This window comes from Phalaenopsis equestris, unplaced genomic scaffold (assembly GCF_001263595.1).
Source record: "Phalaenopsis equestris unplaced genomic scaffold, ASM126359v1 Scaffold000002, whole genome shotgun sequence".
Taxonomy (NCBI): domain Eukaryota; kingdom Viridiplantae; phylum Streptophyta; class Magnoliopsida; order Asparagales; family Orchidaceae; genus Phalaenopsis; species Phalaenopsis equestris.
In genome coordinates, this window is record NW_018164444.1 from 14,844,546 (window position 1) to 14,867,517 (window position 22,972).

The window sequence follows — 22,972 nt, forward strand, 5'->3', positions numbered from 1 at the left end:
TGGAAGCCTCCCTTGAAAACTAAGTGCTTTCCGAATTCTGATGTAAATTATCTCCTCATAAAATATTTATAAGATAAGAATTAATAAAAAATAATATCACAGATTTTTTTTAATTTATTTTAATAAAAATTTTAACTCTTTTCATTGCACCATAATATTTCAATATCGTTCAAGAAATTATTTGATATCGCAGATGAATTTTGGCTCTTCTAATCTTTCTTTTTTTTTTATTTCATTTTAATGTGAAATAAAAAAAAACATTTCTAATTCTAAATAAATGTTTAATTTAATTTTTATTAAATATACATTGAATTATGAAGACCTCGTTCATACCTGATTAAAGGGTGCAATATCAGACACACATAATACGACATAAAAATATCTCAATTAAAAAATATTAAAAAAAGGACACAAATATCATAAGTCATTGTATTAAATTTTTCAAAGAATATTTTTAAACAAATATATTTTAAAGATTAAAATTTAATACAATTATTCTATTTTTTATTTAAAAATAAAACTTATATTATTGTAAAATAAGACACTTAAATGCTTACTTTTTTTGTTATAAATAAAATCTATCGATGGATCTCTTAGCTTTTCATTAGCGTTTAAAGTTAATGCAATTAAATGTCTAATTATCTTTTTTTTATCAACTTTTATTTATTTACGTATTCAACAGAGAAAACTTTATTTTTTATATATATTTTACGTTACCTGTGCATAAAAAAATTTATATTTCAATTCTGAAATGTTAAAATAGCTGTATCTTAGATGTGTAATGAAAGATTCAGATGTGATAACTGTAAAAAGTAAACTTTTTTATATGTAAATACTTATGATTTGGGTGGTTATGTGCTTAAATGTCTTTATATATTATACTTTTATGTCGTGTTGCATTCCTATCTTATATTTTTAATAATAACAGCGAGTCACATGTCCGTATCTTCCCGTATTCATGTCTAGGGTTCTCGTGTTCTTGTAAGAATATGATCGAGTGGTATGTATGTAATGGAAATGCAAAGGGATTTTTATGGAAATAAGAAAATTACTTCCCACCAATAACCTGTAAGAATATGATTCAAGCATCAGGCTAATAACAACTTAATTGCATTCTGCTTCAGCATTATAATTTATGTTACAACACAAGTTCAAAAAATAAAAAATAAGAAGAGTTCAACAATGATGCCAAACTAAAGAGTTTAAACTCAAGAAATGCATTCAACATAAGTTGAATGGTTTTGCGGGTGATAGGAATGATTATGGATTGTTGTATGTTAGTGGAGCAATGATTGATAAACATATCTTATTCGTTTGAAATTAAACAGTTACTCAGCTTAATCAACATCTCTGGGTTATTTACCTAGAATCAACAACAAAGAATAGTGAAGCTTACATGTGCTGCCCATACTTTTTTTGTAATTTCGTCTTGTACTGCTTCTCTCAAAACCTCTCACTAATTGTTTCATGCAATTCAGGGTTTTCATAAGTGTCCGTAACCTCATCTAGCCGACTATCATGCTCCATCTCAGCTTGGGACATGTCAAAATATGTATCACTCTCATGATAATATTCAATGAAATTGTGCAAAACTTCACAAAGCCAGCTCAATATCGGCTTGTACCTTAATTGAAAACTTGCGCAAATCTTTCTTTTCAAAATCCGAAAATTCTTTCAACAACATTGCGTAGTTATGTGTGTCGATGATTGGATAATTCATATGGGCTTGAATATCTAAGGGTCGTGGTTGTACGACAATCACTTAAATAACAATGATATCATTTGAAAAAGTGTCATCATCTTCTCTGTATTTGCATACTCCGAATCAATCAAATAATATTTATTTTTATGAACTGTAAATTTCCCCTGCTCTACTGATCATCGTAATAGCCCCATATCTGCAGTAGAGCATTCTCAACCGGTGGCAATGAAAACAAATTGATGATCAAACGTAACTGCAGCCATTACTTTTTGTGACGTAATTTTTTTTTTTTTGTTGCTGTACATTTTTTTTGCATCTCTATTATCTACTGCAGGGATGTAAGCTCCATCAATTGCCTCTATAGCGTTAAAAATATGAATAAAACCATGCAGTTGTCTGTATGAATTCACTTTTGTCTAGGGCAACTTAATGAATTCTTTTCATGGTGATACAATTGCTCGTAACACTATATTGAAGTATCTAGATACTACTTTAAATGAGTGCTAGAAAAATTTACAGAGTTGACTATAACTATGAGCACATACGATGCCTCGAAGAAAAATTTCTAATTGTTCTGCAACATCCATATTCTTAGTATCAGCCCGTAGTCATCTATTAATCAATAAATCTCTCAACTATATTAAAACTATGTTGGAACCCAAAAACGATTATATGATCTCATTGGATGACCGGTCAACGCATCCTGAACACACTGACGATCAGTGTAGAATCTATCAAACATTGGCCTCGAAATAATATATCATCATCAATAAAATGTATTCATCTAAAATACCATGTATCATCTCTATTATAGCACTAGTTATCTGTAAATGTATGTCAACCATTTCTCGATTCTCCTCCAGAAAAATCCTTTAAGAAAATGTGAGATTGTTTAATGAAAAATGATAGTAAATTAGTAAGTGACATCGATTACAAAACATTTGTATCTTTCATCTCATTACAGCAATTACAAAACATATGTTATATCCCAAATATAATAGTTTCAACCTGCTCAACGTTGTAAGAGAAAAGTGTTTTTGGTGGAGGCGCAAATGGACATATTTTAAAATATCCTTTTTTTTTTTTTTTTGTTCATGGGTTTTTTTTTTTTTTTTTTTTAGAGTTTTAGTATAAAAAATATAACATATACTAATAAAAAAGTTATAATTCAGAATGTTTATTCCAGATGGTCTCAATTTATTCCCTTTTTATTTTAACTACACTAAGAAAACAGTGACACTGATTGTGTAGATATAGATATATCCCCGATAAGATTTGCACATACTTATCTTGGGGGTTTCGAAAATGCCAACAATAAGTTGGCACAAGATGACTTGCTGAGCAAGAAAGGGAGTTCTAGATTTCGCGGTGTGATGAGCAATAATTGACGGTCTTGACTTGTGCCAAAAATGAAGTCTAACTTTTCTTCCTTGAATTGTCAATTGTTTGCCTTGTTTAACAAGATTGATTAAATTGCCCGAATGAGGTAGGAAAATGAAAATGAAAGTTTAGATAAAAAAATCAAAAAATTATTTCTGTAAAAAAAATAAAAATAATTGATGTGTTATATTTTACATTCATGTTAATGCAGTGTTTAGTTGCAAATTTGATTTTTGCTTGATGGAATTCATAAAATCCTATAAATTTGGATTTATTTGATCCTTATTGTGACGTTGTTGTGACAAAAGATATTGAGAGTGAACCACATTCGAATTTATGAAATTTGGATTTACATCCTGAAAATAAAGGGATGTGAGAAGTGAAAGACAAAATGCAAAAAAATTACACTTAACGATATTTTGGATTTAAATTTTTATTTTTTTTTTATATTTGAATGGATTTAAATTAAATTCATGATTAAATCCAATTAATAATACGCTACCAAACATTAAAAAAAAAAAAAAAACCTTTTTAATCGTTCTTTCTCCAATCTAAAAAAGTAAGAACTCATACACAGTAAATGTAATGAAAAAAAAAGGAGAACATCATACGTTATTCCTGCCTAGCCTCTTCAGCGTCAATGACATTTCTTCCTCTTAATTCCCAACAGCTGATTGACTTACCACTAAGCTGCATTCTTAAAATGCAACAGCAATTAAAGCAAACACTATTCTATACAGCCCACGCAAAAAGTTCAAACCTACCATCTTTACTAGCGTCATCCATGCACCCATGCACGTCAAATCTCTTATCTACTATGAAGATTTAGAGGCCTATAAACTCTCTCAACTTATTTCTACCTTCTGCCTGATCCAAGCTCTCATTCCCCCTACTCTCCATAAAATGTTCATGCCATTGTTGCTGCTGCCCTCTCTCTTTTCCACCATAGTTTTGGCTGGAGGAGCAAGAGATCGGCCGCCTGCCATATTCGTCTTTGGTGATTCTCATGTTGACTCTGGAAACAACAACTACTTGTTAACTACGCTCTCAAAGGCAAATCACTTTCCTAATGGCATCGACTTCAAGGCCTCCGGTGGCATGCCCACCGGTCGATTCACAAACGGCAGGACCATGGCTGATATTATCGGTCAGTTTTTGCTTCTGTCACAGCTTATGTTGCTTCTACATTAGGTCAGAATTGGGTGACAAAAGCTTGAAAGAATAAGACATTTATATGTTGCATAATCTTGATGGTGCATCGAAGTTTGATTTTTCCTGTTGTGCTTCAGGGGAAGAAGTAGGACAGCGAAATTATGCACCTCCATTTTTGGATCGATATACAGCCGGTGCTGCTCTGCTGAATGGGGTCAATTATGCATCTGGAGCAGGGGGAATATTGAATAAAACTGGGGCGCTATATGTACTTACGCTTCTGCTTTGCTTCCTGCTTTCTCCATAATAGAAATAAGAGAACATCTGCTTGGCTTTTTTTTTTTTTTATATTTACGATTGTCCAACATATTCCAACATATTAGAAATGCATCTTTTTTATTTAAGTTTAACTTCTGAGTTTGATTTCATGCATACAGGTGAGCCGACTAGGAATGGACGTTCAAATTGATTACTTTAATAGCACCAGGCAACAATTGGATGAATTCTTAGGGAAGGATGAAGCCAGGGAGCTAGTGCAAAACGCAATTTTCTCAATCACCATCGGAGCAAATGACTTCCTCAACAACTACCTGACTTTCATAACAGATTTTGAACAACCAGATACATACACAAATGGTCTCATGATTGCGCTAAGAGAACAGCTCACTGTAAGCTCATCTCCCTGCATTCATGCTCTCTACTGTTTTCAAAAAAACCAGATGTCCGCAGGCAGGCTAATTGTGTTCTAGTTGATAAATTCAAGCTTTACTTTTTTTATGCTTAAAAACAGAGACAAATCAAAGCATTACCAGTAAATGAATTTAGAAAGTCATCTTTCCTTCTTTGTAGAGTTTAATTAATGGTGTCCAAAACCTGTGGATAAATGCAGAGGCTTTACTACCTTGATGCAAGGAAAATAGTGATGGGAAATATAGTGCCAATTGGATGCATTCCTTATCAAACATCCGTAGCACCAGTTGACGAAACAGGTTGTGCTGCGTTGCCTAACCAGTTGGCTACCATGTATAATAGGCAATTGCGTCAATTGCTTTCTGAACTTAATCAAATCCTGCCTGGATCAAATTTACTTTATGCCAACTTGTATGATCTGTTCATGGACGTCATCACAAATCATAAATCCTACGGTAGGTTAGATTTCATATTTTGTGTTCTTCTTACAAAACATCTAATAAGTTTAATAATCATGATCACATGACAGGGTTTGAAACAGCAGTAGATGCTTGTTGTGGCAATGGAGGGGTTCATGGGGGCATGATTGCATGTGGCCCAGCATCCAGCCTTTGCGGAGACCGTTCAAAGTATGTATATTGGGATCCATATCATCCAACAGAGGCAGCTAATTTGATAGTTGCGAAGAAACTTGTCCATGGGAATGCAGCAGACATCTCACCAAAGAACATTCAGCAACTCCTATAAATATGTCATTTACCACCGCTCAAGCCTCTGTGTCACTGTTTAACGAGATCAACTCACGATTTTGTTCTTGTAACACCGAATGAATACGGTTGATTTCAGATCTTTAACTAAATCAATATGTATGTACTATAATAGAGAGAAAAAAAAGCCCAATTATTATTATTAGTTTAGCTTCCTATTTTTAGTCTTCTATGTATTTAGGTATTTTTCCATGTAGAGTTTTCTCATAATAATTAATGAAAGAATCATGTCATTAAATAATCTGTCTATATATATATACAAATACGGGGACTTGAACCCATACCCCTTTCTGCTTAAAGCACCGGAGCTTTGATCATCCGAACCGGTCCCTTTTTATTTATTTATTTATTTTCAAACATATTCGCTCGCCAAAAAGACCACTTCGTCTTCAGTAGTCCGAAGTACTTCAGTCCAGATGAAAGCGACGCCTAGCTAAAAATAAATGCATTTGAGAATTTCCAAGACAAAATCCATCGACCGAGAGAAAAGACACCTATCACATCGCCAACATCAAACTGTCCCCCTTAGCAAACATATTATCCTCATTAAAATCCTCCCTCACATCAAGGTGATGGGGGCAATTCTTTTTACGGGTAAGAAAAGGCACAAGGCAAGGGAGGACTCTCTCCCGTTGGGACCTTCTTACCCCTTTTTCTGTTTTTTGTCTTTCCCTCTAAATACAAAAGAAATTCAGGATCTTATATTGGATTATGTGATATCACGAATAGTAGGAGATCCTATATCCCAAAAATGGATCCAACGTTCTGCAAGGTGTGTTGAGCGTGAATATCACACTCAAATTTTGAAGACAATATCCTCTTTAGCATCATTTCAATGTTGTAAGTGATAACGATAGATGTTACCAGGGAATATGTGCGCCATTAGATAGAAGAAATGAGAAATCTAGTGATAAAAGAGGGGCAAGTCTTACATCAAGCATCCCAAACTTGTTCTAGAATAAGAACTCATATTGGATATTCTATTCTAGGCCAGTGGCTCGTGAACCACACGGATGTAAGGAATATCGCACTGCATCAAAATCCTTCATGAGATACAAAGAAACTACACCTCTTCGCCCAAACGACAGATTTCCCTCTGTCGTGGGGATGAAATCACCGACGCAACGCATTGTTACGACGACCCCAGACGTAGAGATTTTGTGCTAGAAACGAAAAAGATGGGTTTTTATCATGGATTCACAGGGGAAACACAAAGGCTCCTAAACCTCTGTGGTTTCCTCTAGAAAATCAAAATCCTAACTTAATTTATCTAACATCTAGACCTAGGGGCTCTAATGAAAGAAGGAATGAAAGTTTGAGAAGTCTCGCCGCTACGATGTTTGATTGAAGTTCAACGTTCATTCTGGAAGAAGCTCTCCTAATCGAAGAGAGTGACTACCTTGAGGGAGTTTGCCTTCTCCAAAGATGTGAGGGAGCTTTCCTCGTCGGCTCGTGAGAATGTCATTGGAGATGAGGAAAACAACTGTTTTCCCAAGTGGTGAGGAAGCTCTCTTCACCGGAGAGAATGAGGAATTTTTTTGAGTTTACCTTCCCCAAAATAATGAAGAAGCTTTCCTCGTCAGCTCGTCGGAATGTCGTTGGAGACGAGGAAGACGATCAGAAAAATGGAAGGAAAGATGAGAAAATGGAGAAGAACAACTTGCATTGACTTCTCATTGAGAAAAAAAGATGAATCCCTCAAGAATTCTCCCTGGAGGCTCCCTGAAACCTCCCCTTGCTCCAAGCTCTCCTCCTCAATCAATGGGCGTCGATTAGCTCAAATAACCTCTTCTCAATGGGTTATTCAGACAAAGGGGGTTTTCCCAAGGGTTCAAAGCTACTTTCCCAATATGGAATGCGCCAAAAATATCTCCTATGCCTTATTTGGATAAAAAATCAAGCAAAATAAGAAGGAACAACCATCCCAACGGGAATCGAATGGGTCAAAATTTGCGAATCGGTCCAGGCGGCGTGGCCACGCTGCATTTGGCATGTGTGGCCACGCAACTATTCAAAGCATAGCAGTTGGAGGCCCGACATGACCACACCCGAGGCCTCGCATAATTACATCAGACGCTATGTTTGGGCGGCGTGGCCACGCCACTTGCGGGTGTGGTCACACCGATCGATGAACTTTGGTGTCTGCTAAGATTTGGGCGTAGTTACTCTCATGTTGCACCGTAATTATGGTGTGGCATCTGTTTGGTTGGCGTGATCACGCCGACTACAACTCTTTGTGTTCTTCGGTGAGGTCTCGGCATGGCCATTCCCGGTTTAGGGGTGATCAAGATGGACCCTAAGAAAATTGGGCTTCTGGAGAAGCTCCCCAAGGGGGTTCTAGGCCTCGTGGGACATCTGGAGGATCGAATGTGAGCAGGTCATGATCCTTGGACCTCCGTAGGGACCATAAATGTGTCTAAAAAAATTTTGAGAGGTCGAGCCGTCTACGTATCATCGAGCAGAGCGTTGGACTTATGGTCCGAACATGGTGTGGGTACTCTAATCAATAGTTTACGCCACGGGAATGTCAATATCAACAGGATGCAACTCTTTGTCACATGAACAAATGTCAACTTGGAGGATACCAGAATAATGATGACCTAGCCATGATCGACTCGGGGCATGGCTATGATGGTGTAGACCTTAATTACAATGTCATGCATTCAACAAGGATATCCCGTGTATGTTGCATTAAAAATGGATGCCAACACTAATATGTTTAACAAGCATACACAATAATCAAAATAAAAACACATAAAACACATCAATCTAATCTCACATCAAACTATTCTTAAAACTACAGTCAGCGACGTAGCACGTGTTGTGCATTCAAAAAGGATGTTCTGTGTATGTCGCATAAAAAATGGATGTCAATACTAATATGTCTAACAAGCAAACAAAATAATCGAAATAAAAACACATAAAACATGTCAATTTAATCTCACATCGAGTTATTCTTAAAACTAGTCGGTGACATGGCACTATACGTAGCATGTGTATGGGCAAAGTTTAAACTAGGTCTTATTATTCAAATTGTGGCTTTTATTATTCTTAATGTTCAATTTTGTGTACGAAATGTTTATTTAAGTGTTTTAAATATTTTGTAAATTTTTATGGAGTTTTGTCTTTATTTGAATTTATTATAATATTAATTAAATAATGTACACGTGCTTATAAATCATAAACATGTATTTAACCAATATCAAAGTCTTATAAAATACCACAAACTACTTGAAGAAGTAATTGAGGATCTTAAGAACTCAAATAATACGAAATTTAAGGAATTTTATACATTTTATGAATTTTTATAGTTAAGAATGAAGTAATTCTAAACTTTCAAAGCAATTTGTATGTATTGGGTTAAATATTTTCAAAATGTATTGGAATTGTTTCTGGAAGTTATCAATAGTATCAAGTATATTTTTAATTTTTTTATGATTTTTTTGTATATTTATTTATTTATTTATTTGTAATTATTTGTTTTTTTAATGTATTTTTAAATTAAAGATTCACAATAAATTAAAATGATCTCCATATGCTATGAGATTTTAAAAGGATGTTTAAATTTTAGTTTTAAATAGACCCTAAAATTTCCGAGACATTCTGAATTGAAATAATTTTTTTATGAATAGCTGAATTTTATATAATTATTTAATTAATTTAATTTAATTAATATGTGTTTATTTATTTTTATTTTTATTCTTTCATTTCCTAGGAATTAAATTTTTCACAACATCAACCAAAATTCAACCAATTTTTTATCTCATAGTCGAATTAATGTTATTTCAACCCTTTAGTTCCTATTTACAATATATGTAACCTATTTACTCGGAGAAAAAAATATAAATGACATTATGAATATCTACATGTATTTTAGCAAGAATAGTTGTTGGCAGAATTCCCAAATCAGAGTTGATCTCATTTTCTAATAAGATTGACAAAATCAACCATATATGCAACCACCACTCTCAAACCCGGTTTCATTCCCAGTGAGCCATGGGTAGTCTTCTATAAATTTTTGTAAATGACTAATCTAACTTTATCCCTCCTTCCATTGGGCTTAAATGAGCTATGATTAAACTCTAGATTGCTAAATAAAATTAGAGGGTGAGTGGCAAGGTTATGTTTAAACCATGAAATTTAATTAAGACCAAACCCATTTAGACCCACTTAAAGCCTTAGGCATCCTATTAAGACTTGGTGAACCTAAAATTACTTGTAATTCCTTTGGCCCATTCTAGTGGCTCCAAATCCTCTCTTGGATTTTCTCTTGAGCCAAGGAGGTTGGTTAATCATGTTTGACCAAATCAAAGTTGATGACTCTATAAGACCTATTAAAATAAAGTATCTCATTTTCTCAAAATTTTGATTTATAATATTCCCAACATGTTTAAGGATCACCACAGACCATCATTGAACCAATGCAGGATCTCTAAGTCCTTGGTCAATTCCAATTTCCCAAATGACCCATCAAGGTCACAATTAATCAAATTTCATCCAAATTACTCAAATTATACCTTATAGAAGGAAGTTTAGACTCAATCACGCTCGCCTAAAGGCTTGGTCAAATCCTTTCAATCAAAAGGTTTATTACGGGCCATTTGAGCAAAACCAAATTATCTTTAAAGACTAAATTTCAATTAGTCTTTAGTGATATTAGGAATACAAAAAACTCTCCTTAATGCCTTAAATTTAAATTCAAAGTCCAATTGCATCAATTTAAACCCCCCAAGACCGAATTAAAAAAAAAAAAAATTACAAGCCCAAAATTTAAAAAGTAGAAATCTTGGATGATGATGATGAAACATTGCTAAATTTTGTTAAGATATTAATTTTGTGAGAAGGTAATTATCCACAAACATCATATAATCCACATCTTAAAAATTAATTTTAAGCTTTTAAGAGAAAGTATATAAAAGTTACATAAGGGACTTTTAATTCTTAAGGAATTTAAAATATTTAAAATTATAGTGATAATGAAGTATCACTGATTTAATTGATACCTTTTCTTATAAGGAAGTGATTGTAAAGATTGGAAATTTTATTATTTTACATATTTTTTTATCTCAAACATGTATCGTATTCGTCCTCTGAATATTCAATTTATTTCCCATTAAAAGGAAAAAAAATTTACGTCTGAACACGAGCTAAGTCCTCGCTTCACAGTGAAACAAAAATCTCGTCGTCTGAACTTAAGTTGGGCGGAAGACCATATGAAAATTTTCTCTATTAGAATTTAGAAGTGGGATTTAAGGTGAAACGTCACTCTACTAAGAAGTTGTGAATCTCAAGCGAGGTGAGTTTAAAATTCCGGAGGCAGGGTGAGCGGAACACCAGAATTGGCTGTGCACGAATCTCAATGCCAGATGAAAATATGCTTGTCACACACCTGGCAAAACGACCTCCACAGTACAGCTGGAGAGGAGAGAGAAGAGAGGGGAGATGTTAGTTTTGTAAAAAAGGACAGAAATATGTTTAAATGTCGTCCCCTTTCACTGTGGCAACCTCCGCCGACGCTTCTCCTCCACAAAACCCTCCACCGCCCTCTCTCTCATCACCACTAAAGCTCGCCTCCTCCACTAGATCGAGAATCAGATTCAGTCATCTTAAATCCTCTTTTCTTCTTCAGTTTCCTCTCTATTGATCGTTCCCAGAGCATGCGAGACGCCCTTTGCTTTCTCGCTGTTCATGGATCATCCAAACAAACATTTCATCTCTCTTCCGGCTTTTCGATCGAATTAATTTTCTTAATTTTCATTTGAGATCAAGCGCTCTAGGTTTTTGTAAGCCGCTTTTGGCTGTTTTTTCGCAGAAAGCGAATCCAGTCCCATCATGGAATGCTGCAAGGCAGAACAAGCCACAGATACCACTTGTTCCCCCGTCGTCGGAGGGCTCTTTGTGGTCCTTTCAGACGATATCATCCTCAACATCCTCGCAAACCTGGAGTCCGACCCTCGCGACTGGGCTCGACTCGCTTGTGTCTCCACCCGCTTCGCCTCCCTCTTACGCAACGTCTGCTACCGAGAGAAGTGCTTCCGCTCCTCACCATCCCTAGCCTCCGACCTGGGCAAGAACCCCCCATCCGGTCCTCCAGGAGGCTGGGCTGCCCTTCACAAGCTCTCCGTCTGCTGTCCTGGCCTTCTTCGCGCTGGAGTACTACTCGAAAACTCCGACTTCGGACTCGAACGAGAGATCGGTCCGGACGAGGATTACATCCGCCGGTCGCCAGCGCCGCCCCTTCCTACCGCCTTTGCCGAGGCAGCTACCATCACCACCACCAGCACGACAACTACGCCGCCTTCCATTTCTCCTTCTGATTGCTGGTCTTTATTTGATGATCTCTACTTTGATACCATCTATGATATATCCGAAACTCATGATCCAACTCCTTCTCCACCTGAAAATGAAAATGCATGGGGCGCAATGCCTCGTACAAGTTACCAGGATGTTTCAAAGAAGAGAAAGATCGATGGTGTTTACAGCAGCCCAGTGACTGCCCATTTAGCCTCTGGAGCTTGGAATCTCAGCAGGGAACAAGGTAGCAAGTTGCTGGCTAATAGATTCAGGGATGATTCCCTTTACATCTGTGAGTGGCCTGGATGTATCCATGTTGAAGAGAAGCGGAATTATAAGCTATTTAGGGGCCTATTTAAGAATTTCAAGCGCTCTAGGGTTTGGAGAACCATAAATGAAAGCAAACGGAGCAAGATTGAGCTGAACTGTGCCTTCTGTGATTGTAAAGAAATTTGGGATCTTCATTCTGCTTTCTGCCTGAGGACAGTGTTTGGGTTCCATGATGATGGAGAGCCTGTTGTACGAGCTTACGTTTGTGAGAATGGACATGTTTCAGGGGCTTGGACGGACAGACCAATGTTTTCATGAAGAGTATGCCATGGGATTTGCATTTCTTTAATATTTGCTTTTGGTATATCCAATTTGACTCTCTGCACTGCCTTTTCAGTTGATTACTTGTTTAATTGGATCTTTTGGTTTTTATACAAATTAAAAGTTTGTCTATATGATCATTGGTCCTTCTACAATATCGCTTGGTTGGATTGAACTGGGTACAGTTTTGTTAACATGTTTAGTTACGATTTAGTCTAAATCCATATTAGTAAAACATAGGAGGATTAAAACCTGAAAAATTAGACTGTTTAGAAACGGCTTTTTAATGTTTCACTTGGTTATTGATGCCTGTGTTGTTGTGTATGTGGATTTTATCTTTGGATATCCATTGGAATGGATGTGATTCCATCATTAGTTGGTGTTGAATCCTTTTAGGACGTGAAGTTCTGTATCGATAGCGAGTATATACAGCCCGGTAAACACCTTGTATTTGTGTAAGAGAGCAGAAGAGAGAGATTTATGCGAGGTTTGAGAGAAGGTCTAAGTGATTGTGTATTGAGCTTGAACCAGACAAGTCGAAAAAAACGGCTCAGGAGAGGTTTCCCGAATTGCATTTTTTTCTTTAGGCAGGGGGGGGGGGGGGGGGGGGGGGGGAGCGAGAGAGAGAGAGAGAATTTCAAAAAATATCAAGGATTCTCTCATCACATCTTGACTTCTCTTTTATACAATAAGGAAAAAATAATAGAAAATGTAAGTATGCCACCCATCAATGATGTTTTGATGAAATGACCGTGATATGGATGTCAATCGATGTCTTTAAAGAATGATGGAGCATCCTTGAAATTAATGATAGTCTTTCGTAGTAGTTGTCTCTCCCTAGGTGGGAAAGGTCACCTTCACGCGTGAGGCAAAATTGGCCACTTTGGCAGGTAAGGCTCAATTTGGGCAATTCAGTAGGTGGGCTCGATTCAACTACTTCGGCTGGTGGGCTCACTTCAACGTATTAGTTTTTGTGTTAGAATACACATAGAAAGCCCTTATTTAGGCATATGACCACATTTGTGTATACATTTAGTTCCCAATTTTCTTGATTCTTCGATCAGGTTCTATGAGAAAAATAAGAGAATGGAGATCTTTCGATTGTGTACAGTTGCAGGGTCATTGGCTTTTGTTGAGCTTAATGACTCTGAACAAAGATCTTCGAGGTGAGAAATCAATATGATTCGAAAATGGACCTTTTTGACTCGAGAGCAGATCAAATTTTTGTATGAGGAATTAGATCGTTCCCACTCATTAATGAACCGGGACTAACCTTCACTTGGGGGCACTTTTGTGCTTTGCCTATAGGGAGTAGTCTCTTGATTTATTATGGTGAGGGAGATCCACTTCATCCTTGGGAGCCTTGGCTCTTCTATGGGAAAATGTTTTTCCGATTCTTTGGTTCATCCCTCTGAGATTCCTTGAATACGAACTCCATGATTAAAAAGATTCAACTTGGTTGATTTGATTGATGAAATTGTACGTGGTCAAGACATGTATTTGGGTTTTTTGTTGTTACACCATTTGATTTGCCCAAAAAGGAAAACTACAAAATAAGTTGAAAGTCGTGAATAACATTGATTGCAACAGTTATTAAACTTTTAAGAGTATACTCCCTTTAGGGTATAAGAAGTGTTATAAGAGAATTGTGGGTTTTGTTTTTCTAGAGAAGAGAGTGCTTTCGATTAGTAAGTTTGAGACGTTCATTTGATAATTCTATTTTCGTGATGATCAAGACCCTGGTAACTGAGATGAAGGTTTAACGATCCCGCCTTGAAGAGAACTTCCACCACAATAAGCAGTTGGTTAACTTGAGCTTAGAAGAAGACTTCCGAAGGGAGCAAAGCTTTGCGAGATTGAAGATGTTCTGGTAGAGGGTCCTTCAGGTTTTTTTGTCGAAGTCATAGGTTCTTTAGTTCCACCACGGAGGAGATACAATGAACCATTTTGATAGATGAGATAACGCCACCTCACTCCAAATCTCGTTCACTAGGGAAGATTCCTCTAGATTTGAATGATCCGACAAAAGATCAACTTTCTGATGTGAACAGGGAATGAGAGCCTAGTATAATAATTTTTGTCGAGCCTGACTATGCTGGTGAGGATGTTATAATTTATCTTTCTAAGCTTTTAAACCATTGCTTCCATGGCAAGACTTCGCGATTTTCTTGTGAAAAATGCAGGTAAGATGAATGAGCAACAATTTTCTTTCAAAGTTGTTTGTAGAGAGCTTTTATCAACAAGGAAGATTTTCCTAGGACTTGTTCTGTCAAGGGCAAAGTCTTGCACCAAGAAGATGGTCTACCTTTGGAAGGTATTATAACGAGATTTCGTTAGTCTGAGAATTATTTTCTTGCCGAATACGATATCTTGTTGCTTTCAAAGATGACAAATGATCAAATCATTGAATATTCTGGAATGGATGATGGTCAGAATTCCACCTGAAGCTACCAATTTTGTCGATGTTCTTGCGGCTAAAGGGGAGGCCAGAGAGAATCTCGCTTCGACTGAATGGATATTGTTGAGTTCATGTGTTGTAACTGATATCACCTCTTATTTGGAAGATCGTGTTGGTTTAATGGACCTCCTAGACTCAGTAGAAGGTGCACACTTTGACGTGCGGGAGCACATAGCTAGTTTGGAAACTAGGGAGCTAGTTACGGATTTGAAATCCTTTGAGCCGATGGTTGAATCCGAAAAAGAAATTGCTATAATCCTCCAAAAAATGAAGGTCATATAGGCTGAATTAGCCTCTCGACAACCCCTGAAGCTAGATAACTGATACCGGAGTTGACCCAAACCACGATTCTAAAATACGAATATTATTGTTGACTCTAAATGAGGTTACAATGGAGACCCAAGTACAAAGAACAACTATCCAAAACAACGGTATTGGATAAAAGCAAACACACATACAATAAGGACGACACAAACAAACATGACGAGCAGGAAATTCGGAGTGGAGGTGTATGGAGAGTTGTGATTTTGCTGGGAAAAGGCTGGCAGCAGGATGAAGGAATAAGCTCTGGGCTACTGCTAGTTGGGCGTTGGAAGGAGGTTGGACGACAGTCTACGAGGGTGAGAGCTGCTGGGGATGTTGGAATCAAGGAACAACAAAGGGAAGAGGTAGGTCAACCCAGAGAATGCCGGAAAGGGGTATTGCGGCTGCTGGGAGGAGCCGAAGGGACTGTTGGTTGTGCAGGAGACGGGGAAGCTGCTGGAAGCGTTTAGAGGCAGGACAGCAGCCAACGATTGTTGGGCAAGGGGTGTGGTGGCCTGTTGTAGGGCTGGAAAGCAGGTTGACAACAGTAGGAAGGGGGGAAGGCTAGATAAATATCTTGGCGAGGTCGAGCTACAACCAAAACACCACCTAGACTCGTGGAGACGATCACCATCTCGGACGAGAGATAGCCGAAACACTATCTCGACGTTGAATACAAGTCTCGAAGGGAAAATACTTGAGCTAAAACCTGAATTTAGATATCGAAGCAAGACCCCTAAATCTAAGTACATCATCCCCTATTTATAAAGAGGCTGAAACTTTATTTTAGACAATACTTAAAATAAGAAAGAATAAACAAATCAGGATTTCAGATTTAGGAAAGAGGACTAAAATATTCAGAAAATTTTATTTGGAAATTCAATTTAGGAAAATGATTATAATGGAAATTTAAATTTAGGAAAGAGGAATAAAGTATTCAAAAATTATGATTTGGAAATTCAGATTTAGGAAAGAGGAATAAAAATACTCAGATTTGGAAAGATTTATATTAGAAATGTGCTAAGAAGAAAAGAGGAGAAGGGGAGAGAAGGGTAAGGGAGGAGTGGCGACCTCCCTTCCTTTAAGGACCGATTGGTCCTCTATAGCCCTGCATCAGTCTCTCAAGGTTGAGGGAGCTTCAACATCATTATTCGAAGCTTCCGTGTCGTTGTCAGCCTCCCCTGAATCCCATTGGCGACTGCACCATCTACCAAAGCATCTGAGGAGCTTTTTTCACTTGCGAACATACCTCCATATCAATATGTTTTGGTTTGGAATAATCTGAGCTAGAGGTATACCACCACGCAGGTTCTCCTGAGCCAAATTTCGAATAAATAAATATCTCATATGCTTCTCATTTATGACATGATGGGTGATTCTTATTATGTTTCTGGTATTCCTTCCAATTCTTGAAGTTTTGGAGAACCGACTTCTTCCGCTGTGTTCTAATAACAAGAGCTTAACACTGGTCTTTCATCTCTTCATATGGAACACTGGGGTGAGTGCTGGAAGTATTGCCGCTTGTGATGTTATTGGTCGATTGTTACTAAGCCTTCCACTGAAATTTTAAATTCTAACTTTTTCTTGTCTACGTGATTTTATCTCTCAACAAAAAGTTCATCATTTTCTAGAATAGCAAGAACCACAATCTCATAAAAAATCGCATGTTCTTTTTTATCACATGAAGGAAATGCATTGGATGAATCTATGATTAAGGGAGTTTCACAGGGAAAGACATCATCAGGTGGAATTCTTGTTTGAATTGCTCTTCAGTGTTTGCGGTGTTTTTATTCAACTTTTCTATGATGCTCTGCTCGGTGAAGTAGATCACTTACCTGGTTGTGCATTCTGCTTCAACATTTCCAAATCTGTGGGCACTTGCAACATCTTCTGGTTGTGATAGACTTGCGAATTTGTTTTGCTGGAGAGTAGCAATGGGGGTCGCTTGGTGATGCAGTATTTTCACTTCGGAAGCTTGCGTCTGCAACTTTTGGTGGTAGTAGGTAGGAACTAGCGCTTCGTTTTATCGCTCCATCCTCATATTTTCTCGTTGTTCCCTTCGACCTTTTAGATCACGGTCGAGGGTAACATTCCACTAAATTTCCTCTTCAATATCCATAAGCCTCCGCTGAAGGAGGTGGAGCTCTCACTGTATCTCGTTCCAAGTAGACTTGGGCATAGATCTCTTTGGCGACATGATTGACGGTTTGAGATCTGTGGAAGGAAAGAAAAGAAGGAACAAAAAAAGAAGAGAAAAAATAAATGAAAGAAAGAAAAGAAAAAAAACTTTGGTGTGGTGGATTGGGTAGGGGCGGACCCTAGAAATCTCTAGGATGGGACTACGGTTGAGCTAGTTCTCATACCAAATGATACCAGAGTTGACCCAAACCACGACTCTAAAATACAAATATTATTGCCGACTCTAAAAGAGGTTATAATGGAGACTCAATTACAAAGAACAACAGCTCAAAACAACGGTACAAGATAATAACAAACACACAACACAACAAGGACGACACAAACAAACATGACGAGCAGGAAATCCGAAGTGTAGGAGTATGAAGAGCTGCGACCTTGCTGGGAAAAGGCTGACAACAAGTTGGAGGGAGGAAGAAGCTGGGCTTCAATTGGTTGGGTGCAGGGAGGGGGAAGTCTGGGAGCTTCTGGGGATGCTGGAGTCGCAATAGCGGGAAGAGGTAGGTCAGCCTAGAGAATGTCGGGAAGGGTTATTGTGGCTGTTGGGAGGAGTCAGAGGGACTGTTGGATGTGCAAGAGACAGGGAATAGCAGCAGGGAGGCCGACCATGAAGCTGCTGGGAGCGGTTGGAGGAAGGACAGTAGTCAACGGTTGTTGGGGAAGAGGTGCGGTGGCCTGGTGTAAGGCTGGGAAGTGGGTGGACAGCAGTAGGCAGGGTGGAAGGATAGATAAATATCTCGACGGAGTCGAGCTGCAGCCGAATCACCACACGAACCCGTTGACAGAATCACCATCTTGGACGAGGGACAGCCGAAGCACTACCTCGACATTAAATACAACCCTCGAAGGGAAATACAGAGGCTAAGACCTGAATTCAGATATCAAAAGAAGACCACTAACTCTAAGCACATCATCCTCTATTTATAATGAGGCTAGGACTTTATTTTAGACAATGCTTAAAATAAGAAAGAAGAATCAAATCAGAATTTCTGATTGAGGAAAGAGGAATAAAATATTTAAAAATCTTTATTTGGAAATTTAGATTTATGAAAGGAATAAAGTAATAAAAAATTATGATTTGGAATTCAGTTTAGGAAATATACTATAATAGAAATTTAGATTTAGGAAAGGAATAAAATATTCAGAAATTTTGAGTTGGAAAGGCATATTAGGAAGATGCTAAGAAGGAAAGCGGGGAAGGGGAGAGAAGGGAGAGAGAGGAGTGGCAACCCTCGTAATCAGATTGGTCCTTCATATCCCCCGCGTCAATAACCCTAACAATTTTGTGGTTGCCTAATCAACTAATACTTTGATGCCTTCTTCGATCGAGAACCATTAATATGGAGAAAGTTATGACAAATGATTTATTCCTTTTTTATCTGTAGGAATGCATTCGGTAATTCGGTTGTCTCTGTGTATCAAGACTTTATATTTTGTGAAGATCTATTTCTTTGAAATGAAATACTTTTTCTGGGTGTTGACTTAAACTGCTTTTCGGTTTCTGAGAGTTTGCTATAGATGTTATTTTATACTTGATAATTTATAATTTCATTGAGGTTAGTACCCATTGGACTTCCTGTTATGCGTACCGAGGTCAGGTTGTTGCATTTATATACCTTATAGGGTGAAAGAATAGAGTTATTCTTTTTGTTTACTTCTTTCGAGCGCATTCTCTTTCATCATGTTCTTTGTTTTAGAAGATTCTTGATGATTTGTATGCTTTGGAGAAGAGAAGGTTGTTCATCTCTTTGGCGAGGCATCAGAAGGGTTCCTGGATGGATGACAAGCTATTAGTGGAGGCTCAATCCAAGTGTATTTTTGACAATGTCGCGACCTTGGGACTTGTGAGGAAGGAGGAGACTCCCAACACCCTTCATGAGCACGAGATTTGTGTATATTTCGAGCAATTTCAGTCAGGTTTCTGGGTCCTTTTGTGCGTGGAACTAGTGGATATCCTGAATTTTTTGGGTTTATTTTTGATAGTCCTAGCTCGATTGCGAGTTTTATGACATTGTCCATTCAAAATCTTTGTTCTGATCCACCAATTTGTTCCAATCATGCTTTCTACCTAAAGGTTTAAAATGATTGCATGGTGGTATATTTTGCTCAGTTGAAGACATTAGTCCTTGATAGAAAAATGTCTACCAATTGGAAGAACCGATTATGCTTTGGTCGCACTAGAAGTGGTTGGAACATTCCAACCGAGTTGCAACGATTAGAAAGGGAGATGCTCAGTCTCTTGTTGCTGACTATTGAAGATGAGAAGAGCTTTTGGGCTTTGAAAAAGGTGCAAATTGATATCACCTGCTTCACGTCACCTGTCTTCCTCAAAGAGATGTTAAAAGGTAAATGTTTTTCATTCGTGTTGAAGTTGATGGTCTTCTTAAGTTTTTCACTGATTAATTGGTTGATTAGCACCATGATTCTTACTACTTGCCCATAGATGAAAAGCATAAGTTAGTCGGGTGTGATTGTACGACCCGATTGCTACCATCCAAACCCTTTCCAAGCCTGCTAACGCCACAGGCTTTTGACGCTAGTGGTAAGTGATGTCAAGGAGGGCTTCTACTTTTTCTGCGATGTCGAGGAGGAGCTCATTCCACAAGTACTTCCACACTATGAGGCGGCTTGAGCTGCACATGCTGGGGTGTTGATAGGGGGGGCCTTTGCTAGTTTTTAGGCAAGTTGAGATGCACAACCCGTGTCAAAAGGTAAGGAAAAAGTTGTTGGGAATATAGACTTAGGGCCCGTTTGGGGCAGCTTATTTGGTGCGGTGGTGTCATTTTGAAAATGCATTTTTCTTGTTTGGGTAAACTGTTTTTTGGCAGCTTATGCGTTTTCAAAACGCTGAAAATAACGTTTTCACACCGCACTTATCTAGGTGCGGTGACAGCTTTCTAGCTGTGGTCTGGTTTTTCCAAAAAAATAAAAATTTGTAATAGTCACCGCACCTAGTTTATCAACAGATTATTTTTAATCAGCTTATCAGCAAATTATTCCATAAGCTGCAGCTGTCCCAAACAGACTCTTAGTTGAGACACGCCGGCTAAGGCGCAAACCTGAAGAGACTTTGAAGAGTCGGACAATTCACATGAAATTCTTTTGGCGGAAATACTTTCGATTAATCTTGCCATGGAAGGTGGGATAGTGATGACGAATCAAGATAGGAGCCGATCATTGCTCGGTTTGACCGAAGATTGGCTCCCTGACGGGGCATACTCCTTAAGCTGAGAGAGTCAGCGAACACCTTAAGCGAGAAAACCACCATATCCCATTGATGGAGAGTATAACGGTGACTTGGCAATGTACTTATATAGTTGGTGCATCCCATCGGGCCCTTATGAGGGAAAACTAAGAGTTTGACTTAGTTTGTGCCAATTTGAAAGAGAAAGCTTCTCTTCAAGAGGCTTCTCTTATTTAACTGTGATCATAACTGAAAGTGCTCAAGGGAGAGGGAGATAAGGTTGATCTCCAAAGCACCATGACAGAGTATGCCAATCAAAAGGTCATTCTCAAGCGACAAGTGAAGTTGTTGATGTTTGATAAGTCTAGGCTCAAGAGAGACCCGCTTGATTGCAAAGCAACACACAACCTTTAAGTGAGCCACTGGAATGATTCATGAATTTGATGTCAAGATGAGAGAAGATCTCCAAAGAGCGCAAACGGAATTGGAATAGGATCGGAGGAGATTTAAGACACTTCGAGTAGAGACGAAGAGACTCTGAGCTCTAATTAGAAGGAACAAATGAAGAAGGTGGGAACTATTGAAGAATTCCTATCCTGCCTTACCACTTCTCAGGCATATGAAGGTATCCCGGTGGATCACCAAATGGAATTCCAAATTGCAGTAGCTAGACATTGAAATATATAGTTTTAGGTTCTATTTGGGACAACTTTATGCTCGCTTTATTTTTCAAACCGTCACCACAATTCTATTTGGGGAACTGCTTTATTGCTGCTTTTTAGAAATTTATGTGGTAGAAAATTGGTTTTTTCAGCCAGAGCTGCTAAAGTGTGGTGACAACCAGAAATTTGCAGTCAGTTTTTTTTTGAAAATAAAATAAATTTTAATAGCCTCCGCATTTTTTTTAAAAGCATTTATTCTGCAGCGTTTTCATAGTTACTTCTTTAAAGAGTTGCAGGTGCCCCAAACAGAACAAAAAGCATAGGAGATTGAATTCTGGTATTAGGCTTGTCTTATGAGAAAATAATATGGTGGCTTTTAGGCCATAAACTTCTGTGCTAATCAATGATTATCTTGTTATCTCATAACTCAGCTCCACAATGAGGCATATGTTGGTATAGTAAATTACTCTTTATCCCTTGTTCTTTTTTATCAGCAGAGCTTCGAGCAACTTTTCTGATATATATAATAGAGGATTATGAGCTTCCTAAGAATTAAAGCTATTGGGTTCGGATGTTGCGTGTAATGCTTAATGCCATGGGGCACAGCTTTAGACACCTTATTTCATTTGAACGGGAAATCTATTTTTAACAACCTCACAAAAGAGTGGTGCCTTAATGACAAGCAGGACATGAACTAACAAATATAGACAAGCGGTTTTGGATGAATCAAAATTGCTTTAAATATTTTTGCTGCGACACGCAATGATGACTTCAATCTTTAAGGGGATTTATATATGCACCACTTAATTCTTAAGTATATATCTGAATTTCTTAAATATTTATACGGCACCATATCTCTAAATCATATTAGAAGTGCCACTAACATTAATTTATGTAGAGTGTAATGCACTTTTTTATGCATATGTTTTGATGTGATTTTGAAACAAAACTGATATATTAGTAAATATAGAAGTGCTTACTATTTTAATGCATAAAATTCTGTGATATGTATGTAAATCCTCCTAATCTTTGAAGGGTTTATTTTAGTGTCCCTATGACCCCGAAAGGCTTAGGAATTTATTTGAGCACATTTTATTGGATTCATCTCTAGGTCCAAATTTCTTGGACGCTTCAAAGATTATTTATATGTGCTTGATGCAGAACTTCAACTGTTTGACCACAAGCTTATTGATGTGCCACAAAATTACATGTGTACGGCATTGTCAAATATGTTGGTTATTGTATTTGTCGACTATGAATGCACATGAATTACATGGCTAGTGTAGGTTTCAAGCTTCTCGTTTTGGAAGCTTGAAAATGAGTTGAGAGTTAATTTTAGAGTTATTAACTCATTATCCGTGCATGTATTGCATGCTAAGTATTGAATTTTGTACGTTAAAGGTCGGAATACTTTGGCAAATCCAGCTAAACAAAAAAATCGTAGAAACTAAATCTGTACTTTGCTAATTTCCATTATCCTTATGTTATTTTTTTAGCATAAATACAAATTTATTAAATCTGATTATTACATGAATTGAACGGATTTATTTTAAGAAGAAAATCACTGGAATGGAGTGTTGCCAAATACGGTAA

At 37.5% G+C, this 22,972-nt stretch overlaps 2 protein-coding genes across 2 annotated transcripts; both read left to right on the top strand.

The window, feature by feature from the left end:
* Window positions 1–3,797: 3,797 nt before the first annotated feature.
* On the top strand, window positions 3,798–5,817 carry LOC110024812 (GDSL esterase/lipase At2g23540-like). Its single transcript, XM_020724976.1, has 5 exons — window positions 3,798–4,229; window positions 4,372–4,502; window positions 4,672–4,902; window positions 5,124–5,379; window positions 5,454–5,817. The coding sequence occupies exons 1-5, from the start codon at window positions 3,875–3,877 to the stop codon at window positions 5,669–5,671; spliced, it is 1,191 nt and encodes a 396-aa protein (XP_020580635.1). The 5' UTR covers window positions 3,798–3,874; the 3' UTR covers window positions 5,672–5,817.
* Window positions 5,818–11,178: 5,361 nt separating this feature from the next.
* Window positions 11,179–12,667, top strand: LOC110028262 (phytochrome A-associated F-box protein-like). Its single transcript, XM_020730036.1, has one exon. It carries the CDS (start codon window positions 11,524–11,526, stop codon window positions 12,571–12,573), a length of 1,050 nt encoding a protein of 349 aa, XP_020585695.1. The 5' UTR covers window positions 11,179–11,523; the 3' UTR covers window positions 12,574–12,667.
* The last annotated feature ends 10,305 nt before the right edge of the window (window positions 12,668–22,972 follow it).

Coding starts and splice junctions, on each gene's coding strand:
- LOC110024812 (XM_020724976.1), top strand. CDS start 3,875: ATGCACGTCAAATCTCTTATCTACTATGAAGATTTAGAGGCCTATAAA. Junction 4,503..4,671: donor ATAAAACTGGGGCGCTATAT/GTACTTACGCTT, acceptor TCATGCATACAG/GTGAGCCGACTAGGAATGGA. Junction 5,380..5,453: donor CACAAATCATAAATCCTACG/GTAGGTTAGATT, acceptor ATCACATGACAG/GGTTTGAAACAGCAGTAGAT.
- LOC110028262 (XM_020730036.1), top strand. CDS start 11,524: ATGGAATGCTGCAAGGCAGAACAAGCCACAGATACCACTTGTTCCCCC.